Source organism: Pseudophryne corroboree, chromosome 10 (genome assembly GCF_028390025.1).
Source record: "Pseudophryne corroboree isolate aPseCor3 chromosome 10, aPseCor3.hap2, whole genome shotgun sequence".
Lineage (NCBI taxonomy): Eukaryota > Metazoa > Chordata > Amphibia > Anura > Myobatrachidae > Pseudophryne > Pseudophryne corroboree.
The window spans coordinates 143,507,488-143,524,033 of NC_086453.1; the positions used below are offsets into that span (position 1 = coordinate 143,507,488).

A 16,546-nucleotide genomic window follows, 5' to 3' on the forward strand; every position below is an offset into this window, starting at 1 on the left:
TTTTAGTTATCCCTTACTTGGACGATCTCCTGATAAGGGCAAGATCCAGGGAACAGTTGGAAGTCGGGGTAGCACTATCTCAGATAGTGCTGCGGCAGCACGGTTGGATTCTCAATATTCCAAAATTGCAGCTGATCCCGGCGACACGCCTTCTATTCCTAGGGATGATCCTGGACACAGTCCAGAAAAAGGTGTTTTCTCCCGGAGGAGAAAGCCAGGGAGTTATCCGAACTAGTCAGAAACCTCCTAAAACCAGGCCAAGTGTCAGTGCATCAGTGCACAAGGGTCCTGGGAAAAAATGGTGGCTTCCTACGAAGCAATTCCATTCGGCAGATTCCACGCAAGAACTTTCCAGTGGGACCTGCTGGACAAATGGTCCGGATCGCATCTTCAGATGCATCAGCGGATAACCCTGTCACCAAAGACAAGGGTGTCTCTCTTGTGGTGGTTGCAGAGTGCTCATCTTCTAGAGGGCCGCAGTTTCGGCATTCAGGACTGGGTCCTGGTGACCACGGATGCCAGCCTGCGAGGCTGGAGAGCAGTCACACAGGGAAGAAATTTCCAGGGCTTGTGGTCAAGCCTGGAGACATCACTTCACATAAATATTTTGGAGCTAAGGGCCATTTACAATGCCCTAAGCCAAGCAAGACCTCTGCTTCAAGGTCAGCCGGTGCTGATCCAGTCGGACAACATCACGGCAGTCGCCCACGTAAACAGACAGGGCGGCACAAGAAGCAGGAGGGCAATGGCAGAAGCTGCAAGGATTTTTCGCTGGGCGGAAAATCATGTGATAGCACTGTCAGCAGTGTTCATTCCGGGAGTGGACAACTGGGAAGCAGACTTCCTCAGCAGGCACGACCTCCACCCGGGAGAGTGGGGACTTCACCCAGAAGTCTTCCACATGATTGTAAACCATTGGGAAAAACCAAAGGTGGACATGATGGCGTCCCGCCTAAACAAAAAATTGGACAGGTATTGCGCCAGGTCAAGGGACCCTCGGGCAATAGCTGTGGACGCTCTGGTAACACTGTGGGTGTACCAGTCAGTGTATGTGTTCCCTCCTCTTCCTCTCATACCAAAAGTACTGAGAATTATAAGACGGAGGGGAGTAAGAACTATACTCGTGGCTCCGGATTGGCCAAGAAGGACTTGGTACCCGGAACTTCGAGAGATGCTCACGGAGGACCCGTGGCCTCTACCTCTAAGAAGGGACCTGCTCCAGCAAGGACCCTGTCTATTCCAAGACTTACCGCGGCTGCGTTTGACGGCAGGGCGGTTGAACGCCGGATCCTGAAGGAAAAAGGCATTCCCGATGAAGTCATCCCTACCCTGTTCAAGCCAGGAAGGATGTAACCGCAAAGCATTATCACCGCATTTGGCGAAAATATGTTGCGGGGTGCGAGGCCAGTAAGGCCCCGATGGAGGAATTTTCAACTAGGTCGATTCCTGCATTTCCTGTAAACAGGAGTGTCTATGGGCCTAAAATTGGGGTCCATTAAGGTTCAAATTTCGGCCCTGTCAATTTTCTTCCAGAAAGAACTAGCTTCAGTTCCTGAAGTTTAGACGTTTGTAAAAGGGGTACTGCATATACAGCCTCCTTTTGTGCCTCCAGTGGCACCTTGGGATCTCAATGTAGTTTTGGGGTTCCTAAAGTCACATTGGTTTGAACCACTTGAATCTGTGGAGTTAAAATATCTCACATGGAAAGTGGTCATGTTGTTGGCCCTGGCCTCGGCCAGGCGCGTGTCAGAATTGGCGGGCTTTATCCTGTAAAAGCCCTTATCTGATCTTCCATTCAGACAGGGCGGAATTGAGGACTCGTCCTCAATTTCTCCCTAAGGTGGTTTCAGCGTTTCACTTGAACCAGCCTATTGTGGTACCTGCGGCTACTAGGGACTCGGAGGACTCCAAGTTGCTGGACGTAGTCAGGGCCCTGAAAATATGTTTCCAGGACGGCTGGAGTCAGAAAATCTGACTCGCTGTTTATCCTGTATGCACCCAACAAGCTGGTTGCTCCTGCTTCTAAGCAGACGATTGCTCGTTGGATTTGTAGTACAATTCAGCTTGCACATTCTATGGCAGGCCTGCCACAGCCAAAATCTGTAAAAGCCCATTCCACAAGGAAGGTGGGCTCATCTTGGGCGGCTGCCCGAGGGGTCTCGGCTTTACAACTTTGCCGAGCAGCTACTTGGTCAGGGGCAAACACGTTTGCTAAATTCTACAAATTTGATACCCTGGCTGAGGAAGACCTGGAGTTCTCTCATTCGGTGCTGCAGAGTCATCCGCACTCTCCCGCCCGTTTGGGAGCTTTGGTATAATCCCCATGGTCCTTACGGAGTTCCCAGCATCCACTAGGACGTCAGAGAAAATAAGAATTTACTTACCGATAATTCTATTTCTCGTAGTCCGTAGTGGATGCTGGGCGCCCATCCCAAGTGCGGATTGTCTGCAATACTTGTACATAGTTATTGTTACAAAAAATCGGGTTATTATTGTTGTGAGCCATCTTTTCAGAGGCTCCTCTGTTATCATGCTGTTAACTGGGTTCAATTCACAGGTTGTACGGTGTGATTGGGGTGGCTGGTATGAGTCTTACCCGGGATTCAAAATCCTTCCTTATTGTGTACGCTCGTCCGGGCACAGTATCCTAACTGAGGCTTGGAGGAGGGTCATAGGGGGAGGAGCCAGTGCACACCAGGTAGTCCTAAAGCTTTTACTTTTGTGCCCAGTCTCCTGCGGAGCCGCTATTCCCCATGGTCCTTACGGAGTTCCCAGCATCCACTACGGACTACGAGAAATAGAATTATCGGTAAGTAAATTCTTATTTATTATTATGATGATGATGATGATCTTAAAAATGTTGAGTGAGCTTTTACTTTATGAATTATGTCTGGACTAAGGTTGCAACCGCCAACAGTGGTCCGCCATCATGCTTTCGTTCCAAAATCCTTATTAGTGAGTTTCCATAGTGTGAATATTTTGATGGAACCTTTCCCCTTGCTCATCATTCACTGCACGGGGATTTTCTGGACAAAGAATCAAGATTTATTTTTCATTGTAAAGGGATGGAAAGGTCTGCGCAATGAGTTATGTTGCTGATATGAATGGGGTGCGCTGCAGTTGTGGGGGATGTCCACTCCACTTTTCAAATGATTAGCGTAAGGTAGGTTTGGTAACAGAACTGCGCTGATGCCTGTAGTCTGGCTTGTCAAAGCATTTGTTGTGTAGTGATTGTTATCTAACAATGAAGTGCAACAACCTTATATAGTTCTGATACCTTTACTTCTGATACATCCGTATGGAGTATGCATATACTGTACGTATACAGTGCATTCATGCATGAATGGATATTGCATCAATCAGATCTGTAAAATACTAGGTGCAAAAATTTGCTTCAATTCAATTGAAAATTCTGTGTGCTCAGCATAAAATGCAGAGATGATGTGAGATGTCCAATAATCAATAATGGGATATTCAATACAGTGGCTAAAAGTCTGTATGGTCGAGCGCTACCGTTGCTGCCGTTCGTCTTAGACGGTGGGACTTGGGCAGCTTTCAGGATAAACACAGGGACTTGCAGAGACTCACCTTTTGTTCTCCTTAGTGCACCACCCATCCGTCCTTTCCGCTTGCGATGTTTCTTGCTGTGCTGGTTACATCTTTGTAAACCCGGCGCCGGGACTTCTTAGTAGTATCAATGTCCTTAGTATCCGTTCTTCTGGGTTACTTTGTGTCTGTATCTCCAACTCATTTCGGCTCGCTGGCCTGTGTGATTCCTGGTTGTTGCATTTCATTGTTAGATAACAATAACTACAGAACAAGTGCTTTAACAAGCCAGACTAAAGGCATCACACATCACGGGGTTTTAGTGCAGTTAGATTACCAAACCAACCTATTTCTTTATAAGTATTAAGGAGGTTCTCTACTGCATCCTTATGCATGATGCTTGTTACTCCCCAGAAAGTTTTTGCATATCAATTTGAAAGCCAGCCATGCTTTCAATTCCAGCGGATCAAGGGTTTTTTGGAAATCTATATCCATTAAAACTTGCCTAATTTGTTGCCCATCAATAATTTCCTCCATCAATTTTGCTGCTTAGGAAATTTCTTAGAAAGGTGTTGGAACCCTTCTGAATTGAGTTTACCCCATCTTCACAAAATTCTTCATTAAACCAAGTTTTATGTTGAGAGGAGGTAGAAAGATCTTTTGTGGTTCAACTAAAGGGATAGACTAGACACTGCATGTTCCTGGGACATATGTAGACCTCAGTGGCGAATCAAGTTTGCTGTAGTGTTGCGCAGTGGCACAACTGTCCCACAAGGACATCTTGTAAATCCGGATTACATCTCTCTCTCTCTCTCTATTGATCGCAGACGCGCGCTATTTTTCCGTTGATTTTACCTTGTTTTGAAGTCCAGGGACTCGCTTTTCTAAAATGGGAGTGTCCCCGGGGACACGCTCTGCTGTGGCCAATTACAGGCATTGATTGATATATCCTTGCTTTAAAAAGAGGAAGGTGGAGCCTTGGCTTCTCTCCTGGTCATGTGCAGCGGCTTCACAGGGTCCTGGGCTCCCGGTGTGATTGTGCAGCGTAGTGTGTAGGACTGTCAGGAAGGTCTGTCTTTAACGTGGCTGCAGGGTGACAGGTGTGTGCATGTGTTACTGGGGTCAGCGGGTGTATGTGCTGCCGGGGTGAGAAGGAGGTGAGCGCTTGTTTGCTGCGGAGGGTGGAGAAGGAGGTGAGCGCTTGTTTGCTGCAGAGGAGGGAGAAGGAGGTGAGCGCTTGTTTGCTGCAGAGGAGGTGAGCAGGTGTATGCTGCGGAGGAGGGAGAAGGAGGTGAGCGGGTGTATGCTGTGGAGGGTGGAGAAGGAGGTGAGAGGGTGTATGCTGTGGAGGGTGGAAAAGGAGGTGAGCGGGTGTATGCTGCGGAGGGGGGAGATGGAGGTGAGCGGATGTATACTGCGAGGGGGGGGGGGGGGAGGAGGTGAGCGGGTGTATGCTGCGGAGGGTGGAGAAGGAGGTGAGCGGGTGACTATGTCTGACTGATCTGGCCTATGCCCCCAGCGACGTGTGCCCGCAATGCAGCGGTCTGTGTGGGGTGGTAGATGGGCTTTCTGTAGGGGGTTCCAGCGTCTGCGGGGGACGACTTAGGGGCGGAGGCTGCAATGTGTATAACATGCTCTACCTAGTGCACTATGTATAATATGCTCTGCCTGGCGTGAAATGTATAACGTGCTCTACCTGGTGCCCTCTATTTGGTGCAGTGTGTATAACATGCTCTTTCTGGGGCACGGTGTGTATAATATGCTCTGTCTGGGGCACGGTGTGTAACGTGCTCTGTCTGGGGCACGGTGTGTAACGTGCTCTGTCTGGGGCACGGTGTGTAACGTGCTCTGTCTGGGGCACGGTGTGTAACGTGCTCTGTCTGGGGCACGGTGTGTAACGTGCTCTGCCTAGCGCTAATAAAGTGCTCTACCTGGCGCAGTGTGTATAAGCGGCACTTTTTGGTCCGTCCCTTCCCCATGAAGCCACGCCCCTAAACTTTTGCGGCGCGTCTTCAGCGCGCACTGCATATAGTTTACAATCTGAGAGGTGGAGCACCAATTCACTTTCTGTCAAAGGGCACCAAAATGTCTAGTTACAGTTCTGGTGCAGGGTGTCCTGCATGCTACACATCCCAGCAGCACTGTCACCCCATCCCCCCACCTTGCAACACTTTTTTTGTAGTGTCCAAATAAGATTAATAAGAACCTTCATTCCGACGGGACCCAGAAAAGGACAGGTAGAACCCCAATTTGTAAAAGTGAGGGGACCCACTTCATTTTTGGGCTCAGCGCGATCACAGTGTGTGTGTGTGTGTGTGTGTGTGTGTGTGTGTGTATGTATATACATATATATATACATATATATATATATATATATATATATATGTGTATGTACGTACGTATGTATGTGTATATATATTTCTCTGACGTCCTAAGTGGATGCTGGGGACTCCGTCAGGACCATGGGGAATAGCGGCTCCGCAGGAGACAGGGCACAAAAGTAAAAGCTTTAGGATCAGGTGGTGTGCACTGGCTCCTCCCCCTATGACCCTCCTCCAAGCCTCTGTTAGGTTTTTGTGCCCGGCCGAGAAGGGTGCAATCTAGGTGGCTCTCCTAAAGAGCTGCTTAGAGTAAAAGTTTTGTTAGGTTTTTTATTTTCAGTGAGTCCTGCTGGCAACAGGCTCACTGCAACGAGGGACCTAGGGGAGAAGAAGTGAACTCACCTGCGTGCAGGATGGATTGGCTTCTTATGCTACTGGACACTAGCTCCAGAGGGACGATCACAGGTACAGCCTGGATGGGTCACCGGAGCCGCGCCGCCGACCCCCTTGCAGATGCTGAAGAGAGAAGAGGTCCAGAAATCGGCGGATGAAGACTTCCCAGTCTTCTTAAGGTAGCGCACAGCACGGCAGCTGTGCGCCATTGCTCTCAGCACACTTCACACCAACGGTCACTGAGGGTGCAGGGCGCTGGGGGGGGGGGTGCCCTGGGCAGCAATGAAAGTACCTATGCTGGCTAAAAATACATCACATATAGCCTCTGGGGCTATATGGATGTATTTAACCCCTGCCAGGTTGTCAGAAAAACGGGAGAAGAAGCCCGCCGAAAAGGGGGCGGGGCCTATTCTCCTCAGCACACAGCGCCATTTTCCTACACAGCTCCGCTGCTAGGAAGGCTCCCAGGCTCTCCCCTGCACTGCACTACAGAAACAGGGTTAAAACAGAGAGGGGGGGCACTTATTTGGCGATATTATTATATATTAAGATGCTATAAGGGAAAACACTTATATAAGGTTGTCCCTGTATAATTATAGCGTTTTGGTGTGTGCTGGCAAACTCTCCCTCTGTCTCCCCAAAGGGCTAGTGGGGTCCTGTCCTCTATCAGAGCATTCCCTGTGTGTGTGCTGTGTGTCTGTACGTGTGTGTCGACATGTATGAGGACGATGTTGGTGAGGAGGCGGAGCAATTGCCTGTAATGGTGATGTCACTCTCTAGGGAGTCGACACCGGAATGGATGGCTTATTTAGGAAATTACGTGATAATGTCAACAGGCTGCAAGGTCGGTTGACGACATGAGACGGCCGGCAAACCAATTAGTACCTGTCCAGGCGTCTCAAACACCGTCAGGGGCTTTAAAACGCCCATTTACCTCAGTCGGTCGACACAGACACAGACACGGACACTGACTCCAGTGTCGACGGTGAAGAAACAAACGTATTTTCCATTAGGGCCACACGTTACATGTTAAGGGCAATGAAGGAGGTGTTACATATTTCTGATACTACAAGTACCACAAAAAAGGGTATTATGTGGGGTGTGAAAAAACTACCTGTAGTTTTTCCTGAATCAGATAAATTAAATGAAGTGTGTGATGATGCGTGGGTTTCCCCCGATAGAAAATTATTGGCGTTATACCCTTTCCCGCCAGAAGTTAGGGCGCGTTGGGAAACACCCCTTAGGGTGGATAAGGCGCTCACACGCTTATCAAAACAAGTGGCGTTACCGTCTCCAGATACGGCCGCCCTCAAGGAGCCAGCTGATAGGAGGCTGGAAAATATCCTAAAAAGTATATACACACATACTGGTGTTATACTGCGACCAGCGATCGCCTCAGCCTGGATGTGCAGCGCTGGGGTGGCTTGGTCGGATTCCCTGACTGAAAATATTGATACCCTTGACAGGGACAGTATTTAATTGACTATAGAGCATTTAAAGGATGCATTTCTATATATGCGAGATGCACAGAGGGATATTTGCACTCTGGCATCAAGAGTAAGTGCGATGTCCATATCTGCCAGAAGATGTTTATGGACACGACAGTGGTCAGGTGATGCAGATTCCAAACGGCACATGGAAGTATTGCCGTATAAAGGGGAGGAGTTATTTGGGGTCGGTCCATCGGACCTGGTGGCCACGGCAACAGCTGGAAAATCCACCTTTTTTACCCCAAGTGACATCTCAGCAGAAAAAGACACCGTCTTTTCAGCCTCAGTCCTTTCGTCCCCATAAGGGCAAGCGGGCAAAAGGCCAGTCATATCTGCCCAGGGGTAGAGGAAAGGGAAGAAGACTGCAGCAGGCAGCCCCTTCCCAGGAACAGAAGCCCTCCACCGCTTCTGCCAAGTCCTCAGCATGACGCTGGGGCCGTACAAGCGCCAGTTCTGCTTACCAAAAGTGGCCCACTGGGCGCTCGCATTCCTAGCGCGCAGTTTCAGCGCGCAGTGGGCTCACTCGCAAGTGGACCCCTGGATCCTACAAGTAGGATCCCAGGGGTACAGATTGGAAATTCGAGACGTCTCCCCCTCGCAGGTTCCTGAAGTCTGCTTTACCAACGTCTCCCTCCGACAGGGAGGCAGTATTGGAAACAATTCACAAGCTGTATTCCCAGCAGGTGATAATCAAAGTACCCCTCCTACAACAAGGAAAGGGGTATTATTCCACACTATATTGTGGTACTGAAGCCAGACGGCTCGGTGAGACCTATTCTAAATCTGAAATCTTTGAACACTTACATACAAAGGTTCAAATCAAGATGGAGTCACTCAGAGCAGTGATAGCGAACCAGGAAGAAGGGGACTATATGGTGTCTCTGGACATCAAGGATGCTTACCTCCATGTCCCAATTTGCCCTTCTCACCAAGGGTACCTCAGGTTCGTGGTACAGAACTGTCACTATCAGTTTCAGACGCTGCCGTTTGGATTGTCCACGGCACCCCGGGTCTTTACCAAGGTAATGGCCGAAATGATGATTCTTCTTCAAAGAAAAGGCGTCTTAATTATCCCTTACTTGGACGATCTCCTGATAAGGGCAAGGTCCAGAGAACAGTTGGAGGTCGGAGTAGCACTATCTCAAGTAGTTCTACGACAGCACGGGTGGATTCTAAATATTCCAAAATCGCAGCTGTTTCCGACGACACGTCTGCTGTTCCTAGGGATGATTCTGGACACAGTCCAGAAAAAGGTGTTTCTCCCGGAGGAGAAAGCCAGGGAGTTATCCGACCTAGTCAGAAACCTCCTAAAACCAGGCCAAGTGTCAGTGCATCAATGCACAAGAGTCCTGGGAAAAATGGTGGCTTCTTACGAAGCGATTCCATTCGGCAGATTTCACGCAAGAATTTTTCAGTGGGATCTGCTGGACGAATGGTCCGGATCGCATCTTCAGATGCATCAGCGGATAATCCTGTCTCCAAGGACAAGGGTGTCTCTTCTGTGGTGGCTGCAGAGTGCTCATCTACTAGAGGGCAGCACATTCGGCATTCAGGACTGGGTTCTGGTGACCACGGATGCCAGCCTGAGAGGCTGGGGAGCAGTCACACAGGGAAGAAATTTCCAAGGAGTGTGGTCAAGTCTGGAGACTTCTCTCCACATAAATATACTGGAGCTAAGGGCAATATACAATGCTCTGAGCCTAGGAAGACCTCTGCTTCAAAGTCAACCGGTGCTGATCCAGTCGGACAGCATCACGGCAGTCGCCCACGTAAACAGACAGGGCGGCACAAGAAGCAGGAGGGCAATGGCAGCAAGGATTCTTCGCTGGGCGAAAAATCATGTGATAACACTGTCAGCGGTGTTCATTCCGGGAGTGGACAACTGGGAAGCAGACTTCCTCAGCAGGAACGACCTCCACCCGGGAGAGTGGGGACTTCATCTGGAAGTCTTCCACATGATTGTGAACCGTTGGGAAAGACCAAAGGTGGACATGATGGCGTCCCGTCTGAACAAAAAACTGGACAGGTATTGCGCCAGGTCAAGAGACGCTCAGGCAATAGCTGGGACGCTCTGGTAACACCGTGGGCGTACCAGTCGGTGTATGTGTTCCCTCCTCTGCCTCTCATACCCAAGGTACTGAGAATTATAAGACGGAGAGGAGTAAGAACTATACTCGTGGCTCCGGATTGGCCAAGAAGGACTTGGTACCCGGAACTTCAAGAGATACTAAGAAGGGACTTGCTTCAGCAAGTACCATGTCTGTTCCAAGACTTACCGCGGCTGCGTTTGACGGCATGGCGGTTGAACGCCGGATCCTAAGGGAAAAAGGCATTCCGGAAGAGGTCATCCCTACCCTGGTCAGAGCCAGGAAGGAGGTGACCGCACAACATTATCACCGCATTTGGCGAAAATATGTTGCATGGTGTGAGGCCAGGAAGGCCCCCACGGAGGAATTTCAACTCGGTCGATTCCTGCATTTCCTACAAACAGGAGTGTCTATGGGCCTCAAATTGGGGTCCATTAAGGTTCAAATTTCGGCCCTGTCGATTTTCTTCCAGAAAGAATTGGCTTCAGTTCCTGAAGTCCAGAAGTTTGTCAAGGGAGTACTGCATATACAACCCCCTTTTGTGCCTCCAGTGGCACTGTGGGATCTCAACGTAGTTCTGGGATTCCTCAAATCACATTGGTTTAAACCGCTCAAATCTGTGGATTTGAAATATCTCACATGGAAAGTGACCATGCTGTTGGCCCTGGCCCTGGCCTCGGCCAGGCGAGTGTCAGAATTGGCGGCTTTGTCTCACAAAAGCCCATATCTGATTGTCCATTCGGACAGGGCAGAGCTGCGGACTCGTCCCCAGTTTCTCCCTAAGGTGGTGTCAGCGTTTCACCTGAACCAGCTTATTGTGGTACCTGCGGCTACTAGGGACTTGGAGGACTCCAAGTTGCTAGATGTTGTCAGGGCCCTGAAAATATAGGTTTCCAGGACGGCTGGAGTCAGGAAAACTGACTTGCTGTTATCCTGTATGCACCCAACAAACTGGGTGCTCTTGCTTCTAAGCAGACGATTGCTAGTTGGATGTGTAGTACAATTCAGCTTGCACATTCTGTGGCAGGCCTGCCACAGCCAAAATATGTAAATGCCCATTCCACAAGGAAGGTGGGCTCATCTTGGGCGGCTGCCCGAGGGGTCTCGGCTTTACAACTTTGCCGAGCTGCTACTTGGTCAGGGGCAAACACGTTTGAAAAATTCTACAAATTTGATACCCTGGCTGAGGAGGACCTGGAGTTCTCTCATTCGGTGCTGCAGAGTCATCCGCACTCTCCCGCCCGTTTGGGAGCTTTGGTATAATCCCCAAGGTCCTGACGGAGTCCCCAGCATCCACTTAGGACGTCAGAGAAAATAAGAATTTACTTACCGATAATTCTATTTCTTGTAGTCTGTAGTGGATGCTGGGCGCCCATCCCAAGTGCGGATTGTCTGCAATACTTGTACATAGTTATTGTTACAAAAATCGGGTTATTATTGTTGTGAGCCATCTTTTCAGAGGCTCCGCTGTTATCATGCTGTTAACTGGGTTCAGATCACAGGTTGTACAGTGTGATTGGTGTGGCTGGTATGAGTCTTACCCGGGATTCAAAATCCTTCCTTATTGTGTACGCTCGTCCAGGCACAGTATCCTAACTGAGGCTTGGAGGAGGGTCATAGGGGGAGGAGCCAGTGCACACCACCTGATCCTAAAGCTTTTACTTTTGTGCCCTGTCTCCTGCGGAGCCGCTATTCCCCATGGTCCTGACGGAGTCCCCAGCATCCACTACGGACTACGAGAAATAGAATTATCGGTAAGTAAATTCTTATTATATATATATATATACACACACACACACACACACACACACACACACACACACACACACACACACACACACACACACACACACACACGTACGTGTTGAGTATCCCATATCCAAATATTCCAAAATACAATTTTTTTTTTTGAGTGAGAGTGAGATAGTGAAACCTTTGTTTTTTGATGGCTCAATGTACACAAACTTCGTTTAATACACAAAGTTGTTAAAAATACTGTATTAAATGGCCTTCAGGCTGTGTGTATAAGGTGTATATGAAACATAAATGAATTGTGTGAATTGCTGTTTGACCCTGAGGATGGGGATTCGCCCCGAAACATGTCGGTTGCAGTGGTCTAATAAATGACCTGATTATCCACCTTGCAGAGTCTGTTTGAGTGCCGCCACATATCTACGCGTATTATAGTGACCTTGAGTCACTTGGAGGGCACCGCAGCATATATGATTAAGGCATACAGGAGTGCTGGGCCATCCACAGCACGTGTGTGTGTATGTATGTATGTATGTATGTATGTATGTATGTATGTATATATATATATGTATATATATATATATATATATATATATAGTAGACTAACTGCGCCAATGTTTACAGTAGATCAGTTTTCACAATATGTCAGCTGGTGACCCCCGGACCGACAGTCCCTGTGTGCCACTCCCTGAGGTATAAGGGCGTCTGCTAACTCTTACATAAATCCTGCACTAGTACGAGTGCAGGGTGCAGAGAAGAGGTTGGAAGAAATAGGTAAGATCTAAGCGACCACTGGTGGCAATAAATTCTATGGACTGCGAAAATATCTTAAAAAGATTTTGGGGTTTATTACAGAACAAGAAGTCATAAAATGCAAAAATAGAGAGTCGCGATTTAACAATAGTATCAAGGGCTAAAATTAGTAAGCTTACAATGAGCAAGCTCAAATGAGTCTGATCACTGCCGGCGAAACATTTTCAGGCCTACCTGGATAACCACCATAGTTTTTATGATGAATGCATACATATATTTATATATTGATTTATACCTGACGAAAATGCCATTCCAATAAACGGGCATTGAAACGTTGTATCCTAACTTTTGTCATTGCGAATCATTGGAGTGCCGCACCACCCTGTGTCCACTATCTGCTTCACTGTGAGGGCACCCAGTGTAATATTTCAACAAGTGGCTGTGCCGGACCCTCTCCGCTGTCTATATATATATATATATATATATATATATATATATATATATATATATATATATATATATATATATATATATATATATATATATATATAAAAAGGGGTTTTTTTTTGCATTTTTTTTTTCAACTGCTTTGTCAATTTGCTTCTTTTATTGGAACTATCCAATTGTTGCGGCTGAAGAACCACCGATTTTCGTGCGAAAGGAAATAGCGTCCACAAAAGCCACAGACCTATGTGTTTTCACGTCCTTTATCACTAAGCGAATGCCCCCGATAAGCATTGAGGCTAATTTGCTATATCCTGGCGAATCCATTATCAGCGATAAATTACTGTGGAATGTTTGTATGTGCTAGATTGGATTACAGTTTTAGAATCTGCTTAAAAAATGCTATCCGGCCAACAAAAAGTTATGTCTGATGATTTTTCCTCGTTGACCAGTGTAATTGTATGCATCTTTACATAGTGCACCAACCTGTCAGGGGTTTTTGAGGAATATAACGTCCAATTCTCCCCCGAGGGTGTCACAAACCAGACCCTGACCAGAAAAAGAAGGAAAGCAAATGTTTACCCACCTTAAGAACTGCTTACTGCATCCGGTGGTGATACCCATACTTTCATCCAATTCCCCCACTTCCTCATACCATGCCCTCCCACCACCCAGTCACACCCAGCAGCTGTGTTTAGAAAAGTTTTTATGACATAATAGGCTTAGTTCAAGTCAGCGGGGATTGAATAGTGCTGGGAGGGAGCTCCCGGAGCTATTCAGTTCAATGCCATGCTGAGTTGGAGAATGCCAGTACTCGCAGACTAAACAGGGTGTTTAGGCGTGAGAACCAGAATTCTCTGTCTAAAGTGCCCGCTGCGATGCTTTTTTCTCAGTGCTACAGCACAAAACAGCATCGTGGACCTAAGTTTTGTCGGATTTCTGCTTGTACCCCTGGAGGGGTGCGAGAAGAAATCCTCTAGTCGGGGATGACAGCTGGCTGAATTGAATAGCTCCGGGAGCTCCCTTCCCAGTGCTCTTCAGTTCCCGCTGAATAAATTTGAGGTCATTGTGTTCTGTAATTTTTTCATAAATACCCATAACACCCTTTTAGTGTAGGACTGTGCCATCTAAAACTATATACCACAATAAAAGCTGGATACCAATCAAGGCTGAGCGGCTCCCACACCAAATTAGGCAATCGAAATAAAGATAAAATTAGAATAAACTCTTCCCTGGGAAGATCAGGGTTTTGGGTTGTTATTTTTTTTTTTAATACTAGCAGCAACAGTAAATGGTACTGGAGTATGTGACCATAACATAATCCTCTCTATTCCCAACTATCTTAATGTGTCGATTATTTCTCTTCACAACCAGTCAATAAACTTTGGTCCTTCATCTCTTTCTAGGTACCTCTTAAAACATTCAGCAAACATTGCTGCTGTGAACAGTGATGGGGATGTTCCCCTGGACATTGCTGAAGATGACTGTATGGAGACTCTACTCCGTGCTGAAATTGCCAAGAGAGGTAAGAGTCCTGGCACTTGCTAATCTTTCCGCATTAAGAAATAAATAATCCACAACAGGAAAACTCTTCATGCTGGAAAATGAGTCCTACTGTAGGCGTGGACCTTCACTACACTGCAAAATATTTCCACAGTGATAACAGCACTTAAATCATTTATTCCAAAGAGGTCAATAAAAGGTTTCCACTCTGAGAGGTGTTATTTATATAATGGCAGTATTGTAGAGTTGTGTGATTCCTGATTATTTTGTATGTACCTGTAATAATTTTTTGTCAACACAGTTGTGTTTTTTAAGTGTGTATCCCAGCTACACACCCCTTTCCTTTATTTAGAGGAGCTAGCATATTGAGAGACAAAATTCCAGATATAGACAATCCTGCCTCATCTTCTAGACCAGTGATGGTTAACCTTGACACTCCAGCTGTTGTTGAACTACATATCCCAGCATGCCCTGCTACAGTTTTGTTATTTGGCCATGCTAAAACTGATGCAGGGCATGCTGGTATGTGTAGTTCAACAACAGCTGGAGTGTCAAGGTTAGCCATCACTGTTCTAGACTTTCAATACAGAATGCAACACAAAAAATGTGGATGCACTGCACTTTGCTTAACCCTTCCTGTTCTGAAGCAGTTTGTTCCAACATGACTGCCGGATTAAAGAAGCACCCCACTATTCTCTCCACTGCAGATGATACACAGACCAAATAATGTTTACCACCAGGGGATTTATTTGGCCAACCCAGACGTCACATTTCAGGTTTTTGATAGATTTTGAAACTGTAAGTTAGAACAAATTCATGAATATCCTCTGTCCAATCTTAAGCACTTCTAGCTTAGGTTACAAAGCTGTTGATGTTACATGTGTTGCTTGCCATGTGTACCTAGGAAGAGATGTAAAGTAATGCATGCTTATGAGCACAGTTAGGTAAGATTTGTGTGTGCATCTATATATACAGTATATATGTTACAGATTATTGTGTTCCTGAAATAATGTGTCCCTGATAATCACTCTAATATTCCTTATGCTGAGCATACACTGTTTAATTATTGTCCCAAACAGCTGATAATCAGCTGATGAGGCTGATAATTGAACAGTGTGTTGCTGCAAATGAGCAGTAATTCTCAGTCTGCCAGACCAGCATGTCCGAAAGATCTGACAACACGACTCAAATAAAAAATAAATTCTGCATCTGGCATGTGAAGTGTTTCTACCTTGCACCTGGGTCCCATATCACAGGGTACTTGGGATGCTGCCTTGACTGGTCCACGTATCTCCTCCACCTCCGCAGGGTTACAGCAAATCCAACTATTTATACTTCATAGAGTGTACATGACGCCTGAGCGTCTACTTAGGATAGGAGGTAGGGAAGATTCTAGATGTCCTAAGTGTAAATCTTTGGATGGTACATTTTGGCACCTGCTATGGTCTTGCCCTGTTGCTAACCTGTTTTGGACGGAAACACTTCGGATTATGGCCTCCACTGGGGTTCCCCTGGATGCGTGTACTCCCTCAGTGTGTTTGTTGGCTGCCTTTGACTATGATGTTCTTGACAAAAATACTCAACGGTATATCATCAACCTATGTACATTGGTTAAAGTTTGTATAGCTAGGCAATGTATGTCCTCTGGCGGTCCTAAGACTGCAGATTGGCTGTCTCTTACAAATGAGGTAATTAAACATGAGAAATATGTATATCTGTCTAGACAAGCGGAGGCTAAATACTACACAATTTGGGAGATATGGTTGGACTCGCCGTTCATGCAACAATGAGAGAATTTGAATTTGATCTGCTGCTAGCGTTACGATGTCTATGATAACAAAATGTTTTCTGATGGCTCTGCTGTGTGCTCTATATATGTAACTTCACTGTCTTAACTTGCAAAAGCAATGACCATGGACAATATTCTCATGTTTGGCGCTTTTTATTAGTAATTTTGCTTGCATTTTCATTGATACATGCAGTGATAATTTTTATTTTTTGGAGGGTTTTACTGTTAAATTGTATGTTGCAATTATAAAAAACTCAATAAAAATCATTGAATTCCAAATTTTTTTTAGCGATACTACATTCAGTGGAAAAATCTGGGAAAAATCTGGTTTTCTCTATCACGTCACATTTATTAGATACACACAAATCACAAAAGCAAGATAAGTGAAAATTTCAGTAAATCTACATAGAATTTAAATTTCTCTTGCGTCCTAGACCATGGGGTATAGACGGGATCTGCAGGAGCTTG

The 16,546-nt window shown here is 46.5% G+C and overlaps 1 protein-coding gene across 6 annotated transcripts in view; it reads left to right on the plus strand.

Moving 5' to 3' along the window:
* PPP1R12C (protein phosphatase 1 regulatory subunit 12C) overlaps nucleotides 1–16,546 on the plus strand; it is a 404,850-nt gene that overhangs the window by 163,209 nt on the left and 225,095 nt on the right. For all 6 annotated transcript variants that reach the window (XM_063942836.1, XM_063942835.1, XM_063942838.1 and 3 more), the window contains exon 3: nucleotides 14,193–14,311. In XM_063942836.1, the coding sequence (XP_063798906.1) occupies nucleotides 14,193–14,311 (119 nt within the window). The remainder of the gene's footprint in view (nucleotides 1–14,192; nucleotides 14,312–16,546) is intronic.